At 40.6% G+C, this 20,827-nt stretch overlaps 1 protein-coding gene across 3 annotated transcripts in view; it reads right to left on the bottom strand.

Moving 5' to 3' along the window:
- fhit (fragile histidine triad diadenosine triphosphatase) overlaps nucleotides 1-20,827 on the bottom strand; it is a 124,941-nt gene that overhangs the window by 65,910 nt on the left and 38,204 nt on the right. For all 3 annotated transcript variants that reach the window (XM_087850452.1, XM_087850450.1, XM_087850451.1), the window contains one exon: nucleotides 13,592-13,716. In XM_087850452.1, coding sequence (XP_087706578.1) covers nucleotides 13,592-13,697 — 106 coding nt within the window. In that variant the 5' untranslated portion in view covers nucleotides 13,698-13,716. The remainder of the gene's footprint in view (nucleotides 1-13,591; nucleotides 13,717-20,827) is intronic.

Below are 20,827 nucleotides of genomic sequence, written 5' to 3'. Positions count from 1 at the left end.
ACACAGTCTATCACCTTGAAATGCTGAGCTGAAAGACAAAACAATTAAGTTCTGTAACTTTTTTTTTGGCATATATTTTCCTGATTGCAATTTTAAATTACAAGCTATAAGACTGAGTAAGGTGCTAATGCAGTGTTATTTTATTATCCCTGAATATTTATCTACTAATTATGGAACATCTCAGTAGCTACAGAGTACGTTGTGCCTTAATCTTTGTTGGTGCGATTCACCAAGTAGAGCCCCCTTAAAACTCCCAAAGAAAATGCAACATGGTTGTTCTGCTTTGCTGATTGTACTCCACCCTTGTGTTAACCCCAGGGTGGAATATAATTATATAATCCATCCTACAGGGTGGATAAGATGTAATTTGCTCTCACATCCAACTCTTTACATATGGAGGTTCATAAACCTCCGAGTATCATAACATTTAAACACATTTAAGCCTAACAAGATTTGATGGGTTATAGGTTTACTGATATACAGGGTGGGCCATTTATATGGATACACTGTAATAAAATGGGAATGTTTGGTGATATTAAAGTCCTGTTTGTGGCACATTAGTATATGTGAGGGGGCAAACTCCTCAAGATGGGTGGTGACCATGGTGGCCATTTAGAAGTCGGCCATCTTGGATACAACTATTTTTTTCTCAATAGGAAGAGGGCCATGTGACACATCAAACTTATTGGTAATGTCACAAGAAAAACAATGGTGTGCTAGTGTAACCACGGTGACTTCTGTCCCCACTCCCACCAGTCCCTTTATTGTGGCGGGAATGAACCCCATATAACTTCCGGGTCAATCAGCTGCATCTTCCCTGCTTCCCTGGCTGCTGTTGTCCCTGTGGTTGGCGTACTTGTCAGATATTGACAAATTTTACACTGCATACTGGTTGACAGCGTGCAACAACCCGGCCGATTCATTCATCTTTACACTACCTCACAATCGACTCAACGGTGAGTTATTTGTTTGTTTTGTTTGGTCGCAATCAATGTAAATGCGGAGCGGCGGTCGCACATCCTAAAACGCCGGTAAGCTGATGCTAGGCTAGCGACAGTAAGTGCAATTACTGGTTTTATTTATTGAATATTGTTGTTTTTGTTTATTCTACTATGGCCGAATTTTGAATTAACGTATCTAGAGTTGAACGAGTGATTTGATTTCTGTAGTTTTGTCCGTTTTGGATGGTTTTTGTTACTTTTCTGATGAAATGCCAAAACGGCCTAGGAGATTTTGCATTGAGTTAAATTCCGTTTAGATTATTGAATCTGTTGCGCAACATCTGTGATTAAATGAGTTTTGTAAATATATTTGAATAACTTTGGATAATGTTTATTAGCTTTATTGCTGATATACTTTGATGGGACCCATGATAATGTTTTTCTATAATAGTATTTTGAATGAGATTCATTAGAAGAGATGATGGTTTATTGATTGTTGTATGACACATGGCATTGATTACTTGACTTTGTTATTTATGGATTTATTTTGTCACAGCAGTAGAATGCTGTTTCATTTTCTTCTGTGAATGATAATTTATGTTTTTGACCTTGTTTAGGTCAGGTTTTTTTTCCCCGCGATCAGCCCTGATCAGCGCGGGATGGCGAGCCACCCGACCACCGCTACGTTGCGGTAGGAATCGTAAACCTATGGACTGAATTAAAAAAAACTGTTGACACATGACCTATCACAGGTCCATGGAACTGAAATCTCATACTGGACTAAACCTCATCCCACCTCCTTTTGGAACATAATAAGCTGTTTTGTATTGTTAACATCATTTTGTTTGTGATATATATACATATATATTTTTTGTATATCTGTCTCTATATTTATCATAACATACACAATATATATATATTTTTGAGCTCTATTTTTGGTTTCCTGTGTTTTCTTCACACACTCAGGCTCCATAGTCGAGACTACTTCTGAGGGCTCATTGTATATGTAGCTGCAGTCAGGCGCCCTGGTCCTTCAACCGCGTTACACTTGGTTTCAACGTAACTTTTTCAAGTCACCTTTCTCACTCACTATGTGTTAATAGACCTCTCTGCATTGAATCCTATCTGTTATTACCAGTCACAGCAGATGGCCCCGCCCCTCCCTGAGCCTGGTTCTGCTGGAGGTTTCTTCCTGTTAAAAGGGAGTTTTTCCTTCCCACTGTCGCCAAAGTGCTGCTCATAGGGGGTCATATGATTGTTGGGCTTTTCTCTGTATGTATTATTGTAGGGTCTACCTTACAATATAAAGCGCCTTGAGGCGACCGCTGTTGTGGTTTGGCGCTATATAAATAAAATTGAATTGAATTGAACTGAATGTACATTTTAGATAGTGAAGCGATAGTTTTAGCTATAGAGTAGATGATCCAGAACTGCTCGTCTGGAGAGCAGTAATGACAAACTCCATTTTTAAAGAACCTAAGATAAACCTCAGCTGTGTCCTTAAGAGGTTGAATTGTTTATTATCTTATTATATCCCACCACAGTGTCCTTGAACAGGACTGCTGTACAGATAACTATTATTTTGTGAGTAAATGGAGCCTTTATCAGACAGCTGAGGGCTAGAAATGCAGAAGGGCAAGATGATCACATTTCTGTGTGGACTAACTACTAGCCTGGTGGGCAGAAAAATAAGACAGGTGAGTGAGAGGGCTGAAGCTAAGGAGACAAATGACAAGCTCTCTGTGCACTGGCACTATCAAAAGGACACAATAACCCCAGGTCTTTTTGCTTGGCTGAATTTTCCAGCTGGTGACACTTCATGAAGATGCTAAAGAGACAACTCACTCACTGTCTTGTTGATAAGAAGCCACAGAGCACAGCCGTTTGCCTCCAACAACACTGGACAGGGAGTACACCAACAGTGTAAGTAAACTCTGTTCACTGGCAGGTCAGTATACTTATTTATTAAATAGATTAAATGAATACTGATACTGTCATATACCATTCCAATGCTTTGATTTGGAGAAAATGTGGGCCTGATTACTGCTCCTATTCTTTGGTTTAAGAAAGTCTTTTATCAATTTCTTTTTCTTTTCTGAGCATGTGCAGGGATTTTTTGGGAAAGATAAAAATTAATAAATAATAATAAAAAAAATCAATCAAACACATAGGAGCTTACACAGGAGATTAACCCCTACAGAGTAATAAATATAGCATTGCTTTTCAAAAGGTAAAGTCAAATAAAAAATAGGAACATTAGGAACAGCATTCACACAAATAATCACTTGTTTTGAGGAACAGCACAGTCATCAAGTGATAACTTTCCTGCTACATGAATAAAGTAGACCAGGGGACGGCACCCCTGGGCACACGTGCCACGCGAAGGGTTAACTGATGGCACGACCATAGCTGGACTGGCCATCGGGCCCGATGGTGATTTTTTGTTTTTATGGGCCGATGATTTTGTATTTTTTTTGTAACGGCATGAACAATGAGAGGTAGTGGATTGGCCAGATGCTGGCCGATGTGTAAAAGTAACTCAGTTGTTTGGTGGTGGCTATGGCAGAGTTTCCACAGAGGCCAGCAGGTGGATGAGGGAAAGGGGGAGGCAGGAGGAGGAGAGACCCGAGGCGGCCGCTGGTCGGAGTGTCAGGTGAACTGAACTTCAGGTAAGAAGTTATTACCTGCAGTCTATCTGGGTCAGATATAAACCAAGTTTAGGTGGAGTTTATTTTCGTTGTGCTGATGTTTTAGTTACAATAACTCATACCATGTACTAGCTAGCATGACGGAGTTTCTATACAGCTGGGTGGGTGCTGTGATGTTACTGATAGTGAACTTTTTTATTTTATTCATAAGGTTAGTTAGTAGAGTTGCCAACCGTCCCGTAAAAAAATGGAATAATCTCGTATTCAGAGAAAATATTACGTGTTTCATGTTGAGCTGAGAAGGAACACAGTTTGTCCCGAACTTTAGCTAGAATGGAAAAGACACAAAGCTGGAGTTATTCTGTCATTACGCTGTCAGCTGCCTCTTCTTCTCTCACTCTCTCCCCTCCCTCTCCTGTTGCTACTTCAATCATGAAACTGATCAATGATCAGCTGATCGTCTCTCGTGTTTGTTTATTGCCCACTTTGTGCCAGAAAGAGGAAACCAGCTGATGTTGCGTTAAACAACAGCAGCACGTTTAAGCTTGATCAGCTGTTGTTAGAATGTATTTAATATTAATTTCTAGTATCAGCTGATGTTTGCTGGAGCCACAGCTGCAAAAAAGCTGCTGGTCATGATGGTTTGGATATGTGGTGAGAGGGAAACATGAAGATGAAACCAGGAGATGTCCTTACTGAATCATCAGAGCTGAACAGCTGATGGAGAAACAGGTTCACCTTTTAGGTGACATGGATGAGTTGAAGTTATGAACTGTTTCTGAGAGACAAATAACACCAGGATCCTTTTCTAAGTAGCTGACAGCTGGTAACTGTGCAGGGGTGGGTCTAGCAAAGTGTTGCCAGGGGGGCAGGTAGGGCATTAACAGGGAGAGGGGGGCACAAAGAAATACTTTCTTATTCTCATTTAAAATGTCTCGCTGTTATTAAATAATTATCTGAATCTTACAACCAAAGTTTTTATCTGATGTAAAATGTATAGAAATCATAAATATACCAACAAGACTGTACATCACTGTCACAACAGCGTCTGTTTTCATTCAAAGGCTTTATGGCTTTAATACCTTGGGGGCCGGTCTCTAGTCAAAATGCCCGGGCCCATTTTTTGTCCCAGTCCAGCCCTGGGCACGACACGCAGTGAATTAATCTGAGAGGGTGCATTAAAAAATAAATGGCCGGGCCAGCGGTGCTCATCGCAAATCAGCTCACAGACACATTAGTTGTGCCGCTTCTTAATGACGGTATCTTAGCTAACAAACCTAACAATCAGATTCAACTTGTAATTGGGTTAAAATAACTCAGCCTACTGGTGAGAGGGACGTTGTTAGCTTTCTACATTCAGACACTTCAAAAGCTTCAGCAGCTGTCCGCTCAGCTTCAGCACCACGGAGATACACGGATACATCCGTAGACTCGAGACAGAATTCACAATGTGTTTTTGGGACTTTCAGGTGTTTGGACCAATGTTTTCTTTTCTGATCAAACCAGAAATCTTTAATGAGCAGCTGGATTTGTCTCACATTAACTGGCTGAGTTAATGCCAGTTAATGCAACATCGAAGCAGCTGGAATCCACAGCTGTGCGTGTTCATGGAGCTGCATGTTCACCTGCTGGACATCACTACCTGACAAGTTTAACTGTCTTCAGAACATTGCAGAGGCCTTATTGACAGTATTTGGCTCTACATGTCTGTGTGAGCAGATTTTCTCTCACATGAGTCCTCAGGTCTGAATGCTGGACACTGGGAGACCTGTGTCTCTGAGTGGGAGACCAGAGATCACATTAACATGTGTGTCTCTGTATTAACAAACATGCCATATTGGCCCAGTTTATTTTTCTCATCATTGTTGTGAGGAGACCATAAACAGCATTTGTATTTTCTGTTGTTCAGTTCATTTGCTGTTATGGATAAAAAGTATTTTTTGTTTCAAAATAGCTGATAACTATTCGCTGACAGCTGCAAACATCTGTGAACAAATATAATCTATAAAGTTGTTCTATATAGTGAGTAACTGTTCATATAGAGCGTTATTAAATTTATTGCTAATGCATCATATGGCACACTGACTTCTGAGGAAATTTTAGATGGCACGTGTCTGTGAACAGATGTCACAGTTTTGTTTCAGTCAAACGAGTTGAAAAGTGTTGAACTCACACTGACAAACTGCAAAAACTAAACTAAGGAGCAAACAGAACAAATGGTTGCAAGCAGTCTTGCTTGCTTTATTTAAAGTAGATTTATATATATAAATACCTCTGTGCCTGGTATAGATATGAAAATGGTCATATTTTTCAGTTATATGTGCACTAATATATAGATATTGACGATAACGGCAGACTGTATGTAAACAAAACTCAACTTTTTTATGCTGTGCAGTGTATAAATGACTGAACATTACAAAGGTGATGATCAGCGAGCACAGACATTGCTTGACTAATTTCTATATATTACTAAACACAATAAATGCATGTACCAACAAGGCCTTCGTGAATGTGTCATAAACAGTGAAAGATTTCAAATTTCAGTATGTGTTATAAAGGTAGAGTGAAAACTTTGACAGAGAAAGCTGCCTAAAAAATCTAGCAGAACCCTTAAAATATGACCTTCTTTTCTGTTGCTATCCATGAATTGCTAGCAGATTATTGCATTGTGCTGTGTTGATCCACGTTCCACAAAAAACCACTGTAAACTGGTAAGCACATAAAGAACAATTACCAGCAACAACCACGGGCTTCCAGCTATAAAACAGGAGACTCCCTCAGCAGCAGATGTACTTTTCACATGTAGTTGTCAAGCGCTGAGATATTACGCAAAGCACATTAAAAACTGGGGAAAGAACTTCAACAGTTTCCCATAGGCTAACACAACGCAAGTGGAAGGTCTTGGCTGTAGTGGTGCATTGTTTCCCTTCCTCTGCTCTCTGGTAAATAAATAAATTAAACAAGGATTAAAGGAAAACTCTAGGAAAGTTGGTCCGACCAGCATACGTAGCTTTAGCGTTGTTCTCCTTCGCTATAACAATCCCATAGTGCCACCTACTGACATTCTTTGGGGACAGCAGTTAATTTTCATGAGGCAAATTTTAGGTGGGTTACATGAATAATTTTAATTAATTAATGAATATATATATCTAATATATACAAGTAGCTCAAATGACTGACATTTTATTCTCCCCTGTAAAACTTTGTGACATGTGTATGTATCTTTGCAGATAGCGTAACTAGACTGCTGACAAGATCAGACAAGCCTCAGGACAGATAATCAGTCGCTGCACTGTGCTTCACAGCTCACCAAGGCCGCCTGCATAATTTTATTTTATTTTTTTCCAACACATTTTAAACCAAATCTTTGGATCCATTTCACACTTTTGAAATAAATAGCAAACAATAAATACATAAATCAATCAATTAGGTCAGTCAGAAAGAAAAGAAGCTGTATTAGCTGTGTCAGTATACACACACACACACACATAAATAAAACACAAGTTTTTTAAATGCTGTCAAATTATCTTGACATTTCCTGCAGCTTCTGTACGACATTGGTGGCTGTTTTCCTACAATCAGTATAAGAGGCCATTGCTTCCCTGTTGGGTGGAGTCAGAGGCAGTTCTAGCTGAACAGACTAAACGGCCGGGATCGTATGGTATTTGGAATTTTTTATGATTCAAAGCCAGCCTGGGTGATGATTGGGCTCAAAGTGTACAGTCATGGTAAAAAAACAAAAACAGTATGCTCTTGTTCACATCTGAGGTTTCAAATATCATTCTGAAAACTGTCTCATCATCACCAGGTCTTACAAAAAAAAATCAGCAACAAATCCATGAAATATCCTACCTCGTCATTATCAACTTAACTAAAACTAAACTGAAACACAAAAGCAATGTGTGGAAAAACTACAAGGCCGATCCAATACAGCAAATCTGGATAATAAGTCCATTCTCTCACCCCAACCAATCACAGCAGATGGCCCCGCCCCTCCCTGAGCCTGGTTCTGCTGGAGGTTTCTTCCTGTTAAAAGGGAGTTTTTCCTTCCCACTGTCGCCAAAGTGCTGCTCATAGGGGGTCATATGATTGTTGGGTTTCTCTCTGTATCTATGAAGCGTCTTGAGGCGACTTTTGTTGTGATTTGGCGCTATATAAATAAAATTGAATTGAACTGAATTGAATTGAATTCTCTGACGCTATGAGTATTACCCTGTAGGCAGTGCAGAGCTTGGACAGAGCTGAGTGTGACTCCATATTCTGGACATCTAGAACATGCCTACTCTGATTAAAAACCAGCAGCCCTGAGTAGCGTTGCAGGCCTGGCATTTTACCAGCCACACCCACTGCGGCATCTCCCGCCTTGATTGGTGCATCTAATTAAAAATTACACAATAATCAAATCACTTGAATTGCACTTGTCTAATTAACCTACTCTATTTTGTTCTGCTATTTAAGAGGGGGGACATGGAAAAGAGGAGGGTCAAGTCCTACAGGCATGACCCAAAGAGGACTATCAGTGATTATCAGAGGTCATTGTGGTCCTCTCTTTTTATGATATTGCCACAGCGCATTGAGCTTTGTGGACATTTGTTTATGCACAGCTTTCTTCAGCTCACAGAATTTCAATGAGATTGAGGTCTGGACTTGAGTGTAACATTCACATGCGCTATTTATGTAACGCATTTGTGTATATGCACTATTAGTGGACGAGGGCCATTGATTTAAAGGTCTCGTGTTTTTTTAGATGTAGCTCTAAGCTAAGGCTGTCATTTGGAAAAGCCTTCCAAATAAGCCACTTCAGTCTTTCACTAATTAAATGTGTGGCATGAATGTGTAACATGCTTAATGAGGCCCCAGAATTAAAATGTAGCTGTTTGAATTTTTGCACTTTCTCTGAGACGAGATGAGACGAGATTTGCAATCAAGTGCAATTTCTTGATTCTTTTTTAAGTTATTTTTTATACTGAATAATGGCATTGAGTCACATGTATCTTATGTCATGCTGTATTGTTCATCTGATTTACCTATTCTTCCAACTTGCCATATTAACATTATTATGTAGTGGTACACGAAACTGACGGAGGGTGTACTTTCTTTTTACAAGGACTGTATAGAGTTGGGAGTATTTGCCAGTGTTAGAGGTACACTGTTCTTGTCTCTATCACTCTATTTGTGGAAGGAGAGTGATGGAGGAGAAACCCGTGCTAAGTCACCTCACAGAGGACTTAAATGAAAATGCTGCGTGTGCTCACACATAGTTTGCAAGAACACCACCAAACTTGAATCCCAGCCTCTCTAGGATATCGACCCCTGCTGTTTCGTGGACATGAGATGAGCCCGCAGTTCCCACTGTCTACCACCGCCACCTGCAATGCTACCACATGCCTGGACACGAACACGTGAGGTAGCGCCGCTACAATTAGACACATGAACCAGGGGCTTCATAGTCCTAAGACTATGCTTTCTCCTCACCATCTCTAGCCATCCTGTTTCCACGACTCCTCAGGACAATCTGGCACGGAGTGCTAACAGTAATAATAATAATGGATTGGATTTATAAAGCGCTTTTCAAGGCACCCAAAGCGCTTTACAATGCCACTATTCATTCACTCTCACATTCACACACTGGTGGAGGCAGCTACAGTTGTAGCCACAGCTGCCCTGCAGACTGACAGAAGCGAGGCTGCCATATCGCACCATCGGCCCCTCTGGCCAACACCAGTAGGCGGTAGGTGAAGTGTCTTGCCCAAGAACACAACGACCAGGACAGAGAGCCCGGGGATCGAATCGGCGACCTTCCGGTTACAGATACACTTCCCAACCCCCTGAGCCACGGTCGCCCCAGTGACCGTGGGTCTTTGATTGCAACATTTTGCATTTCTGTTCAGGACTTTCTTTGAAAGTAGGAAATCATTTATGTTTTTCTGAATTAATTATCTTTAGTTCTTTGTTCCTTTTGGTGTTAGTTCCCATTTGTGTCCTACTCTCACCTCCGTGTCCTGTCATGAGTCTCTCCACGTTTGTTTGCCTTCAGTCTCTCTACTCAAGCCCCCGTCGTCATGTCTCTGTGTTCTCTGTCTTTAGTTCTTGTCTCTGTGTTTATCCTGTTACTGTGTCCATTTCTCTGTGTTTTGTCCTTTGGTCCATTAATATTTCTTTGTCAGTCTACTGTGACTCATTCTTCCACCAGTGAAATTACAACCTTTACATGCTGGTTCCCTGTATTGTTAAATAATTAATTAAGTTTGTGTGTGGAACCATCCATAGATAGCTATGTATTATGAAATGATCAAATCTATATGTCATAATATTCTGAGTAACATTTATATTTAAACATTGAATTAATATCACATTATTCAAACTAAAATCGATTTGAACCAGGAAATCGATACGTACATACAAACCATACATGGCAGCAGCTCTCACTGCCATCTTGTAAACCTTTCCTCTCTCTTGCTGCTCTCCTTCTGTCACAGATCACCCCTAAGACTCGTCTCCATGTTTCTTCACCTCTCTTGTGCTCTTGTGTCTGGGTCAACCCTGGGTAGGTAACTCATCTACCTTCTCTATCTCTACTCCTTGTGTCTTTGCTGTTTCTTTCATGCTAAGACAGAAATTAAATACTTTCAGCATTGATGAATGACTGCTAATGGCTATACTATGTTCAGTTTTACAATACTAGTGTACAAACCCTTAGACACAGTTTTATATGATCAGATTCTGCAGAACAACACCACCATGTTTGTCTCATAAGGACAGGAAAGAAGAGAATACTCATGTTTATTTTTTACAGGTTTCTATACTGAATCCAAATAGGTTTCATATTCATGTATAAGTCTAAAATGTTAGGTGAAAGCACTCAGAAGTGCATCTGCTATTGACAGCTAATGAACAGGAAGTCAGCAATTAAAGATAGAATGCTAACACGCTCATTCAAAGCATCAACTGAAAGTTGGAGATGCCCAGTGGCTTCATGTACGCCACTTCCACCGGATGTACTTTCAAGTGCCTTCTGCTCATCACCTTGCACACTGACCAGCTACTGACAACTCAGGCAAACTGTAAAAATTCATGTATGATCCAGTTTTAAGTGAACAAATATAAAATATTGTTTTTATTCCAGAATTTCTACTTTGAGAATTTCAGATTAGTGAGGCTAGTCTGAAAGTCTGAAAGTGGCAAAATTCTTCATTGAGATAAATTAGAAAATGTAAAATGCAACGATTTACAGGATTGGTACTCAGTAGTAACTGTGAACCATGCTTTTTAACTGCCCCGACCCAAGGGCAGGCACTGACGACAGCGTAGCATTGAGGGAGTTTATTTATAGTGCAGGACATAACGCAAAAGCAGAGCATGGTGGGGACTTAAACTAACAAAACCCAAACAGGTAGAAACTAACAAAAGAACATAAGGAAAGTAGAAAACATTACAAAAACCGGAATGCCGGGAACGAGGAGCCTGAGACATAAATACAGAGGATGATACACAGGATGGCGTGCAGACAAACGAGCAACACACAGAAGAAGAAAAAGACGACACAGAGGGACAGCAGGGGATGAGACACAGGAGGAGAGCACAGCTGGGAGTAATCAAACATGACGAGACCAAGGGGAAGCAAAACTGCAAACATGAACATAGGACAAAGTAAAACAGGAAACATAACACAGAGACGCAGACTTGACAAGGGGAGACAGAGCTAACATCACCAAAGAACTAGGGAGCTAGAAATACAGCGGTCCCTCGTGTATCGCAGGAGTTACGTTCTAAAAATAACCAGCGATAGGTGAAATCCACGAAGTAGCCAACTTCATTTTTTTACAATTATTATAGATGTTTAAAGGCTGTAAAACCCGTCACTACACACTTTACACACTTTTCTCAGACAGGCAGGAACATTTTCAAATTTTTCTCTCTTGTTTAAACTCTCAAAGTTCAAACCGTAAACTTTTTGTAGTCCAGTATTATAGAATGAAACCAAAGGTCCCCACGGTTGTCTTAGACAGTGCAAAACGATTCGTCAACATTGTTGTTTGTTGGGGAGAAAACTTACAAACATACAGTCCAGCACCTCAGAATCACACTGCTAGCAATCAAAGATTTATGTAAATTTGACAAGCTCAACGCATCCTGTACTGTACAAGAGACACGGCATGGAGGAGATTGATTGACAATGCTCCACAGCCAATCAGGACGCAGAACACAATGCGCTGTAAAAAACAAACAAACAAACAACAAAAGCATGCAAAATTGCACAAAAAAAATAAATCCACAAAACAGCGAGGCTGCGAAAGGTGAACCACGTTATAGCGAGGGACCTCTGTACTGCAAACCAAAATCAAGAGACCAGCTGTGAACTTATGATGAAATTAAAGATCGATGATAGTACAAAACTCAAAACACTGGTTCGCAGTCCCAGGACCGTGACAATCTGTGCTCTGCTTGCAGGAATGTTACGACTCTACAGACAGGCACATGCTTAAAGAGTGTGGATGTTTCAGACATGCATACTGGTGTCATATATATATTTTTTTTTTTTTTCAGCCTGGCGCCTGTTTCTCGGTCAGGCCTCTTCCGGGGCGCGGAGGGCCCTCGGGCCTCCGGCCTCTGTGCCTGCGGCTCGGTTCACTCTGGCACAGCTGGCTGCCGGCAGAGCCGGCGGGCACGCCGGTGCAGCCCCCTCTAGTTTCTGCCCGGTGGCTACTGGGTGACCCCTCGTCTGGGTATCCTCAGCCCTTCCCATGAAGGTGGCACGGATGCCCCTCCGGTGGTCCTCCTTGGGCTCTTGCACTCTGGGGCCTCTGGATGTCTGGGGCCTGGATCTCCTCCATGCCTGCTTCATGCCCTGGGGGGCGGGGCTATGGCTCTCTACATCCTCTTGCAGACCATTACATGGGGAAACCATTTGAATACAAGCGCGCCGATCCACACAGGTGTGCACACAGGTGTTCACTGTTTGTAGACTTAAATCACACCTTTCTTGGCTGCTACTTCAAAGCACATTGTGCGCTGTCTGTCCTGCGTGCTGCACAACAACATTCAATATTTAGTATTTACTGCTGTTTACACTTAGCTAGATTAATGCGATGGTGTTGTGTATAGTATGTTGCTTTGTTTTGGGTTTTTTTTGCTTGTTTTCTTTTCTTTTTCTCTCAACAGGTGATCCCGGAGATATTTTTCCCCCTTTCTCACTGTCCCTCTCCCCTTCTGTTTTTCTTTTCCTTCCTCTTTCTTTCTCCCTTTCCTATCCCTCACTCATGTCTGTCCCGTCTGTAACAACTGAAAATAAAATAAAATAAATAATAAAAACAAAGGTCGATCAAATGGACCAATACGGCAATGCCATGATGATCCATTTGGCAAAATAAATCCATTGGGTATCCTTGTTGGTCTTCAGACAACAATTCTGACGGCTAAAGAACCAAATGGGACAAATGGACTGATTCTTATATAGCGCTTTTCTACTCTCCCGGAGTACTCAAAGCGCTCTATACAACACGCCACATTCACCCAGTCACACCCATTCTCACAAGCACTACCTCTATACTGAGTGCTTTCTAACTACACTCACACACATTCATACTCCGATGGACGCATCGGAGAGCAACTTGGGGTTAGTATCTTGCCCAAGGATACTTGGCATGCAGACTGGAGGAGCCTGGGATCGAACCTCCAACCTTCCGATCAGTAGGTGACCTGCTCTACCTCCTGAGCTACAGCCACCCCTGTACAAGTACAAATACTTTGAAAAATACTTTGTTACTGTAATTAAGTAACATTTTAAAACTTCACATGAGGAGTGCCAGTTGTCTGGATTAAAATCATTTTCATTAATGTTGTGGTGCAAACAGTGTCTTTGTCCATCGCTCTAATAAAGCTAACACAACAAAGTGTGTGGACAGCCCCGGGGAAAGAAGGCTCTGAAAGGTGTTAGGAAACAAACCCGCACTGCAGCACACAAAGCTAAACACCTCTAACCTGTAAGTAATGAAAAGATACGTCCGGGCACCACAGGCTTCCTGTTGACCAGTGCGAAGGACAGCTCAGTCTGCAGGAACACAGCCGAGAGCTTGATGAGATGCTGTCCGAAGCGTAGAGTCGCCATGTGTCACTGACTGCCAGGCCTGGAAGAAATGCAGGTGCAGCAGGTTGTCAGTAACATCACACTAAACAAAGCTTCTGTTCACTGTATTTATGGTCTGTCCCAGGCAGAAGCCTCTTCCTGTGGGTTCTACCAGAGTCTGGTTTGTAACTGAAAGGCAATTTTCCAGCTGTCATTTTTTCACATTTTGTTTGGTTCTATTTTGTGTGTTGATTTGTAGGTATTTGAGTATTTATTGATTAATGATAAGTGGGATGTACTGTGGCACAAGATTTACCGCTGAGTTTAACTTTGTTTGCTCCAAATGTGGTAGTTGTGTAGTAGGGGTGCAACGATACTCGTATCGATATCGAACCGTTCGATACAGTGCTTTCGGTTCGGTACGCATATGTATCGAACGATACAACATTTTTAATTTATTTTATCAACTTTCCTTCTGATGGTGCTGTCTGTGTTGAGCGCTCAGTGGATCTGCGCTCGACAGTGCAGCCTAGGCGGAGTAGTCGAACACAGATTCACTGAGGGCAAGCTAGCTAGACAGAAGTTAAGCTGGTTGCAACATGGCAAATTGAACCTCCCCCACCCTCATTCAGATCTGGCGTTTGGAACTATTTTGGTTTTCATGTGACGTATGACCCTGAAGGTAAGCGTGTCATGGACAAAAGTAAAACAGTATGTTGGATGTGCCAGCAATGCTCAATTGGTGGGAACTAGTGTGTTAGCGCAGTTAGCTCGTTAATGTGTTGACGTCTTCCAGCCCCACTCATGAGGCGATCCGCGGTAGCTCGTTAACGGAGATTTGCCGTGTTGTGACCTTAACGTCATTTCAGATTAACGCTGACAGCACTAGTGGGAACACAACCAATATGACTGCACATTTACTCCGACATCATCCTAGTGCAAAGACAAGTGGAAGCAGACAAAAACAAGCACGCATGCTACAAACTTTACCCGAGTCATTTAGACAGCCTGTTAGCACATGATTCTCCTTATGGGGACCTGATATGTTTAATATGCTGCTGAGAATATAGCCCAGAAGAAGCGTATAGTATAGCTTTTATTTTGGAAAGAGACATTTCTCCATAATAAACTCTCTTTTCCAAAGATGAGTGATTCCTCAATCAGATACAGGGCTCGCAAAATCGCTAGCCCGACGTCCTGGGGCTTTTTTCCAGTCGGGCTACCAAAATCTATCTCTGCCCTGCCCGTCGGCCTATCGTAGGAAGGAAAAATATATGTCAATGCTTTTGCATTCTTTCGGAAATGTAGCTGGTTAATTATGTCATTGGCATCGGCCACTGTCAATATGTGACATACTGAAATCGCGTTTGAATTTGCGCTTGTTTTTTGCTTTCACTTTGCAATCCACGAACTGTGTATAGAGAGCGACAGTACTGATTGGTGAGTGATGATAATTTGCGCACCAATTCCTCTGACATCGTCTTATCAATCGTTAGCTTACTATGCAAACATGACAAGTGAAATCTCCCGCAGCTTAAACATGTGAGAGGTTGATCGCAGAGAGTCGCTGAGCGTTATGTGAGTGCGTGTGTAAAAGCAGCAGGATATATATTTTAGTTCTGCTGAGCCAAATAAGACAGGTCAGGGTGAAGAAGTGACAAAACGGAAAGGTTATGACAAATCAGACTATAAGGCAAAAAGAAAGTGCAGCTTTATGGTTTCATGGACAAAAGAATTTCTGTGGCAGCAATATGACGAGCTAAATAACCAGGGCTGCACATAAGTGGTCCGCAGGTGCGCATTCACTGTCAAAATAAAAACCCGCACAAGATAAGAAGTTGCAACGCGTGTTTGCGTACATAAGATTTTAAGGAAGAGGACAGACATTTGTTTAGAACTTTTAAAGATGTCGAAGAAGCTCCTTTAAACAATTACTGTGATGTTCCTCCACCTCCAAAGAAATGTCAGAAGGAGTCCGAACCACAAAAGAAGCACGTATTCTCGGAAAAGTGGTTGCAGGAGGTGAGCTGGCTTCAAACAAATGATGAACGCACAGAGAGGTGGTGCAGAATTTGCCGTGAAAATTTAATAAATGACAAATTAATAAAAAGGCATGAACATTTTTTTTGTATCGAAAAAATATCGAACCGTGAATTTTGTGTATCGTTGCACCCCTATTGTGTAGTTGTGGTAGTAACAAACACAGGGCCAAACCTCGGCTTAGCTATTCTCACGTTCAGAGCTGAGCTCCATATATTTCTGGTCCTCATTAATACTGCTATTTTGATGAAACAGAGCTGAACTTAACTGAAGTTAAAGTGGAGAATTGTAGGCAGTGAAAGTTACGTCTTTTTATTGTTTATTACAAACAGCCAGAATAGGTTTCATGGTGACTCGTGGGTTTCAACAATGAAAAAGTCTTTTTTGAGCACACACACACAAAGCCACTTTCTTTTTATGCTAATATTGTTACATACCAGTGAAAATGTATTTTAATATACTGATATTAACTCAGAGACATGTATAATGTGTTCAATCAATTTCTGAATCCCACATTATGTAATGACTTAAATAAACTGGAGCAGCCTGATGTGTATGTTTAAGGTGGCACAGTAACAACTTCATTAATGCATGTGTGGTTCAGGATCTGACAGTAAGTATATGTTCTGCAACATGTCAACGGTAACACTTAGAATTCAGTTTATATTCTTTTTTTTTTACATTTTTAGTGGAATAATTTATAATAAATCAGCCCTCCTTTGAATAAATAATGCGTCCCTCCTGTGTTGTTGGATTGATCCAAGAATCACTCCAATTTACACATTGATCCACACACTAATCCTGATATAAGAGCATCTGTTGTATTGTTGGGAGGTCAGTGATCCCTCAGCTGCTGCTCACTGATCTGAATTTCCTTTCTGTTTCAGCTCAGAAAGACACAAATAATAATATGCATTATTAACCCTTATTACTTTGGTTAGCAAGTTTCATTGGTTTGTTTTCACCCACTTAATTGCTCCTGGTACACTGATGACCATTATTGAAATGAACTGGCTGCATTTTTCTATAAGATGTGTATTTCCTTACCAATCCCAATGGTCCACTTCTGAAATTCATACTAGAAGTGGACCATTGGGATTCATACTAGGGGCAGTAATAGCAAGGAATCTATTATATATATATATATATATATATATATATATATAATAAATCAATGCATTGTAAATAAAGACATGCATGTACACCCACCTACACTCTTTCATAAAAATCTTAGCAAAGCAGGAGGGGAGCCCTGCTGTCAGTGATGAAGCAACCTGCTAATGCATAATCTGGGTAAGAAAAGAGACTTTCATTTAATTAAAGAACATCTATGACAAGCCTTTCACTGTGCAGTCCCCTACATCATACTCGGCACAAATAGGAAAAAAGGTCGTGAAAAGAGAATCTTATTTAGATTCAATTTTCTGATTGGAGATAAGTGAACAATATATCTGTCAGGCACACTTATTACATCTTCAGACCAAAATTACACGTTGACAAAAGGATAAGTAGCTAGCTAATGGAGTAAGTGGTAATACAAGGACTAAAATAGAATAGAAATATCCTTTATTGTCCCTCACTGGGGAAATTCAGGTGTTCCAGCAGTAAAGTGACAGGCAGATGGAGCATGCAAAAAAAGTGAAGAATATTAAATTAAAAACAAGAAGTAAGAGACTGTACAGTTATTAAAAATAGCATAATCAGATAATTTTTAAATGTAATAAATGTGCTGTATATTTGTGCTTAAAACAACAACAACATACTTTTAAAGAAAAAGGAAAAACTGTGCAAAGCCAGCAGGGATGTCAACGATTTATTGTGTTTGTTGTGAGCAGTGATGGTTACAAAGTCTAACGGCTGCTGGGAGGAAGGACCTGTGATAACGAATATCTAGTCCTTGTGAAATTCTCTCAACTCATAATGATAGTCAAACCAAGACAATTAGATGGAAATCATTGCGATGCTCTCTTATTTAGCCAAGAAAGGGTTATGCTGACTTTACCATCCATGTATATAACCAGTGTTGGGAAGGTTACTTTTAAAATGTATTCCACTACAGATTACAGATTACATGCTCCAAAATGTATTTTGTAACGTATTCCATTAAGTTACTCAATGAGAGTAACGTATTCTGAATACTTTGGATTACTTAATATATTATCATGCTGTTTACAACTACATGAATGTCCTATTGCTGTGATTTATTACTGTTACTGAAGGTTACTCTCCACACCAACACCAGCTAGATGTTTAAATCTTAATATAAATGAGTAACAGTAGGTGGACATTAGGTAAGGCTGCACTTTTTGCAGCGATCTCGTATAGAAAACTATTCGTATATAAAACAGGTCTGTGGCTCCGAACCGTAGTAAAGGGACCTCTGGCTAATACGGTGGGTTCTGTGTCGGCTCGTAGCTGAAAACTAGCTTTACTTTGTTGTCTGGGTCAACTTTGCTAGCAGAGACAGAGAGAGGCGTTGAAAGGCTGCTCCAACAGAACTTATTGTTTCAGAGGAAAACACGAACACGGTGTACAGTCGAGTCTTAATAGCTTACTTACAGCTGGGCTCGTCAGGCTCTCTTCTTGGCTGCAGTGGTTATTATTATATTTACATGCTTCCAGCTCCCGTTTCTGCTCGATGACAGCTCGTACTTTTCCTTTTTCTCCCTCCCTCGCTCACAGACACATAACGTGTATGGCAGTCCATTCTCCCTGCAGCACGGACTACACTGCCCATCAGGCTACATGCTTTAAGGTGATGCCTGTAACACTCTGCTATTGCCTTCATATTAAATCATTTTTTGAATAATAATTTTTAAAAAATATTTTGTCAGGTCATTAGGTTCAAAGTTGTGCACAGGCATTTTGAACCAGCTGCAAATGAGAGAGAAGACACTGACTAACTCCAAAATACAGAGCATTATAGTAATGCAAACAAGATGAAATAAAAGCGTAGATTACTGTTTCAAAACGCAGCCTGGATAAAATAGGTCTTACCTTTGCCGAGCACCTTAAATGATAAAAACTTGGCTTTACAGTACCCTTAATTTGAGCGTCCAATTTAATACACCACACTGCACTTAACCATCAGTTATTATTAATCTCTGGCTTCCTCAGCGAGTCTTTGTCCTGACTTCCTCCCTTCACCCCCATCCACTCCTGATTCTGCTTCCTGTTCCCGTTTTTCCTTCCCACTGTTGCCAAGTGCTTGCTCATAGACGGTTGTCTGTTTGTTGGAGTGCCTTTCTAATATTGTAGGATCTCCTTGAGGTGATGTGTGGTGTGATATAAATTAAACTGAACTAAAATGAATCAAATTGAATTGAACTGAGCTGAGAGGCTAGAGCAACATGTGTAACAAAGAAAATCTCTATTAAATACTAAATATATATACTAATATTATTATTATTATATATATCACTAGTATATTCTTTGAAGTTAGTTCATTTAAACTAACAACCCTCTATCTTCTGTACTTCAGTGTTTCCACTGGCTCAATCACTCCATTTTGGGCAAAAACATTAAAATTATAAATCAAATATGTACAAATAGACACACAAAGACTGACAAATCTTTTTAAATATAGAACATAGTAGAAATAATAAAAACACACCACTAAGTGACACTAAGTCAGCCCCGAGCTTATCTAATGTGGGACAGGAAGTACATGTCATGGTCCTGGGCCGGTGACCCAGCGTTTTGAGTTCATTGTTATTATTTTCTAGCTTCTTCTGATTTTGTGTTCATTCTTATTTTGAATTAGTTCTGAGGGTTTGGTTCTTGTGTTTAATGTTTTAGTGTTCTCCTTTCTGTGCTCTGTTCGCGTCCCTGAGTCAGTATTGTAGAACAGCTTTTGAATTTCCTGTTTTACTTTGAAGGTCTGTGTCTGGTCGTGTCTAATTAGGTTCAGCTGTGTTCCCCTCTGGTGTGTCATTCCTGCATTACCTTGTGTGTATTTATAGCGTGTGCCTGTGTTCCTTGTCGGTTCGTCTTTGTTATTTGGTAATCTCTGCGTCTCTCTGCTCTTCATTCTGCTCTTCATTCCCTGCGTAACCTCCTTATGTTTTCCCCTGCAGTTATGGTTTCGTGTTTTGTTTGTTATTAGTTTTCCCCAGTTTAGGTTTATGTTTAGTTCTGCCCTCGCCTCTGTAAATAAACTCACTCGCATCACCGCCGCTGTCTGCAACTTGGCTCCTCCTTCACTTCACCACACAACTGCTGCCCCAGCCTGACACTACAGCCCTTATATAAAAGGGACCAGTACTGTCAATAAAGACACCGCGGTGAATTTGGCAATGATTTTTCCAATTGAATCGATGTCAGATTAATGTCAACACCAAGACACACATACAGATGTGCACAGGTGGCCTTAACGCACACCAACAGCCCAAAGGTGTCACCAGGGTTTCCTCACAGTCTGCGTGGAATCAAAACTCACGTTCAAACACGTTCTTAATGCTGTATTCTCAGGAGAAATAAAATAACAAAATCCAGCGTACACCCAGGAGGCAACAGGACTGAACAGATTCAATAACTCAATTTGCTGTTCAGTTACATTCACATTCATGCTTTCCCTCCTTTAATTAAACGCTTGCACATGTTGGTGCTGAGCAGACGCAAATACAGTCAAATAAAATCCATCACAGCGCCCAGTATTCTTCCTGATTAAACAAATGGGGGATTTGATATTTAGCATCAAGCTTTTTTGTGTGTGTGCAAAGCAAATCAGTAATTTGCTAGCGTGAAATGACATTCAAAGCAATATATAGTTAACAAACTGAAACTAATGAACACATTTCAAGGGAGCTCAGGGGATGAGAATGAACGCAGCTTTGATATCAGTCACACATTTGGCACCTGTAGACATCAAACACATAATTACAAAGGATTCCTACATTTTACTGGTGTGATGACATGACTGCAGGTTGTTGCATACACACACAACCTGAAGAAACTATCCATCTATCCATCACCTGTAATCTGTTATTTAAACCATCAAACTAATGTTGTTCATGAGAAAACATACAATTGAGTGTTGAGTGTCCAAGTCTTAGCTGCAGGCACCTCAAATTGTCAGTTTTTATTCTGAGAACTTGATAAAGAACCAGAAAGCATCTGTGTTACCAAATTAG

The sequence above is a fragment of the Neolamprologus brichardi genome, chromosome 13, assembly GCF_056152115.1.
Source record: "Neolamprologus brichardi isolate AB-2024 chromosome 13, ASM5615211v1, whole genome shotgun sequence".
NCBI classification, from domain to species: Eukaryota; Metazoa; Chordata; class Actinopteri; order Cichliformes; family Cichlidae; genus Neolamprologus; species Neolamprologus brichardi.
Note: the sequence above shows the minus strand (reverse complement) of the source record. Positions and strands in the feature narration are given on the sequence as shown.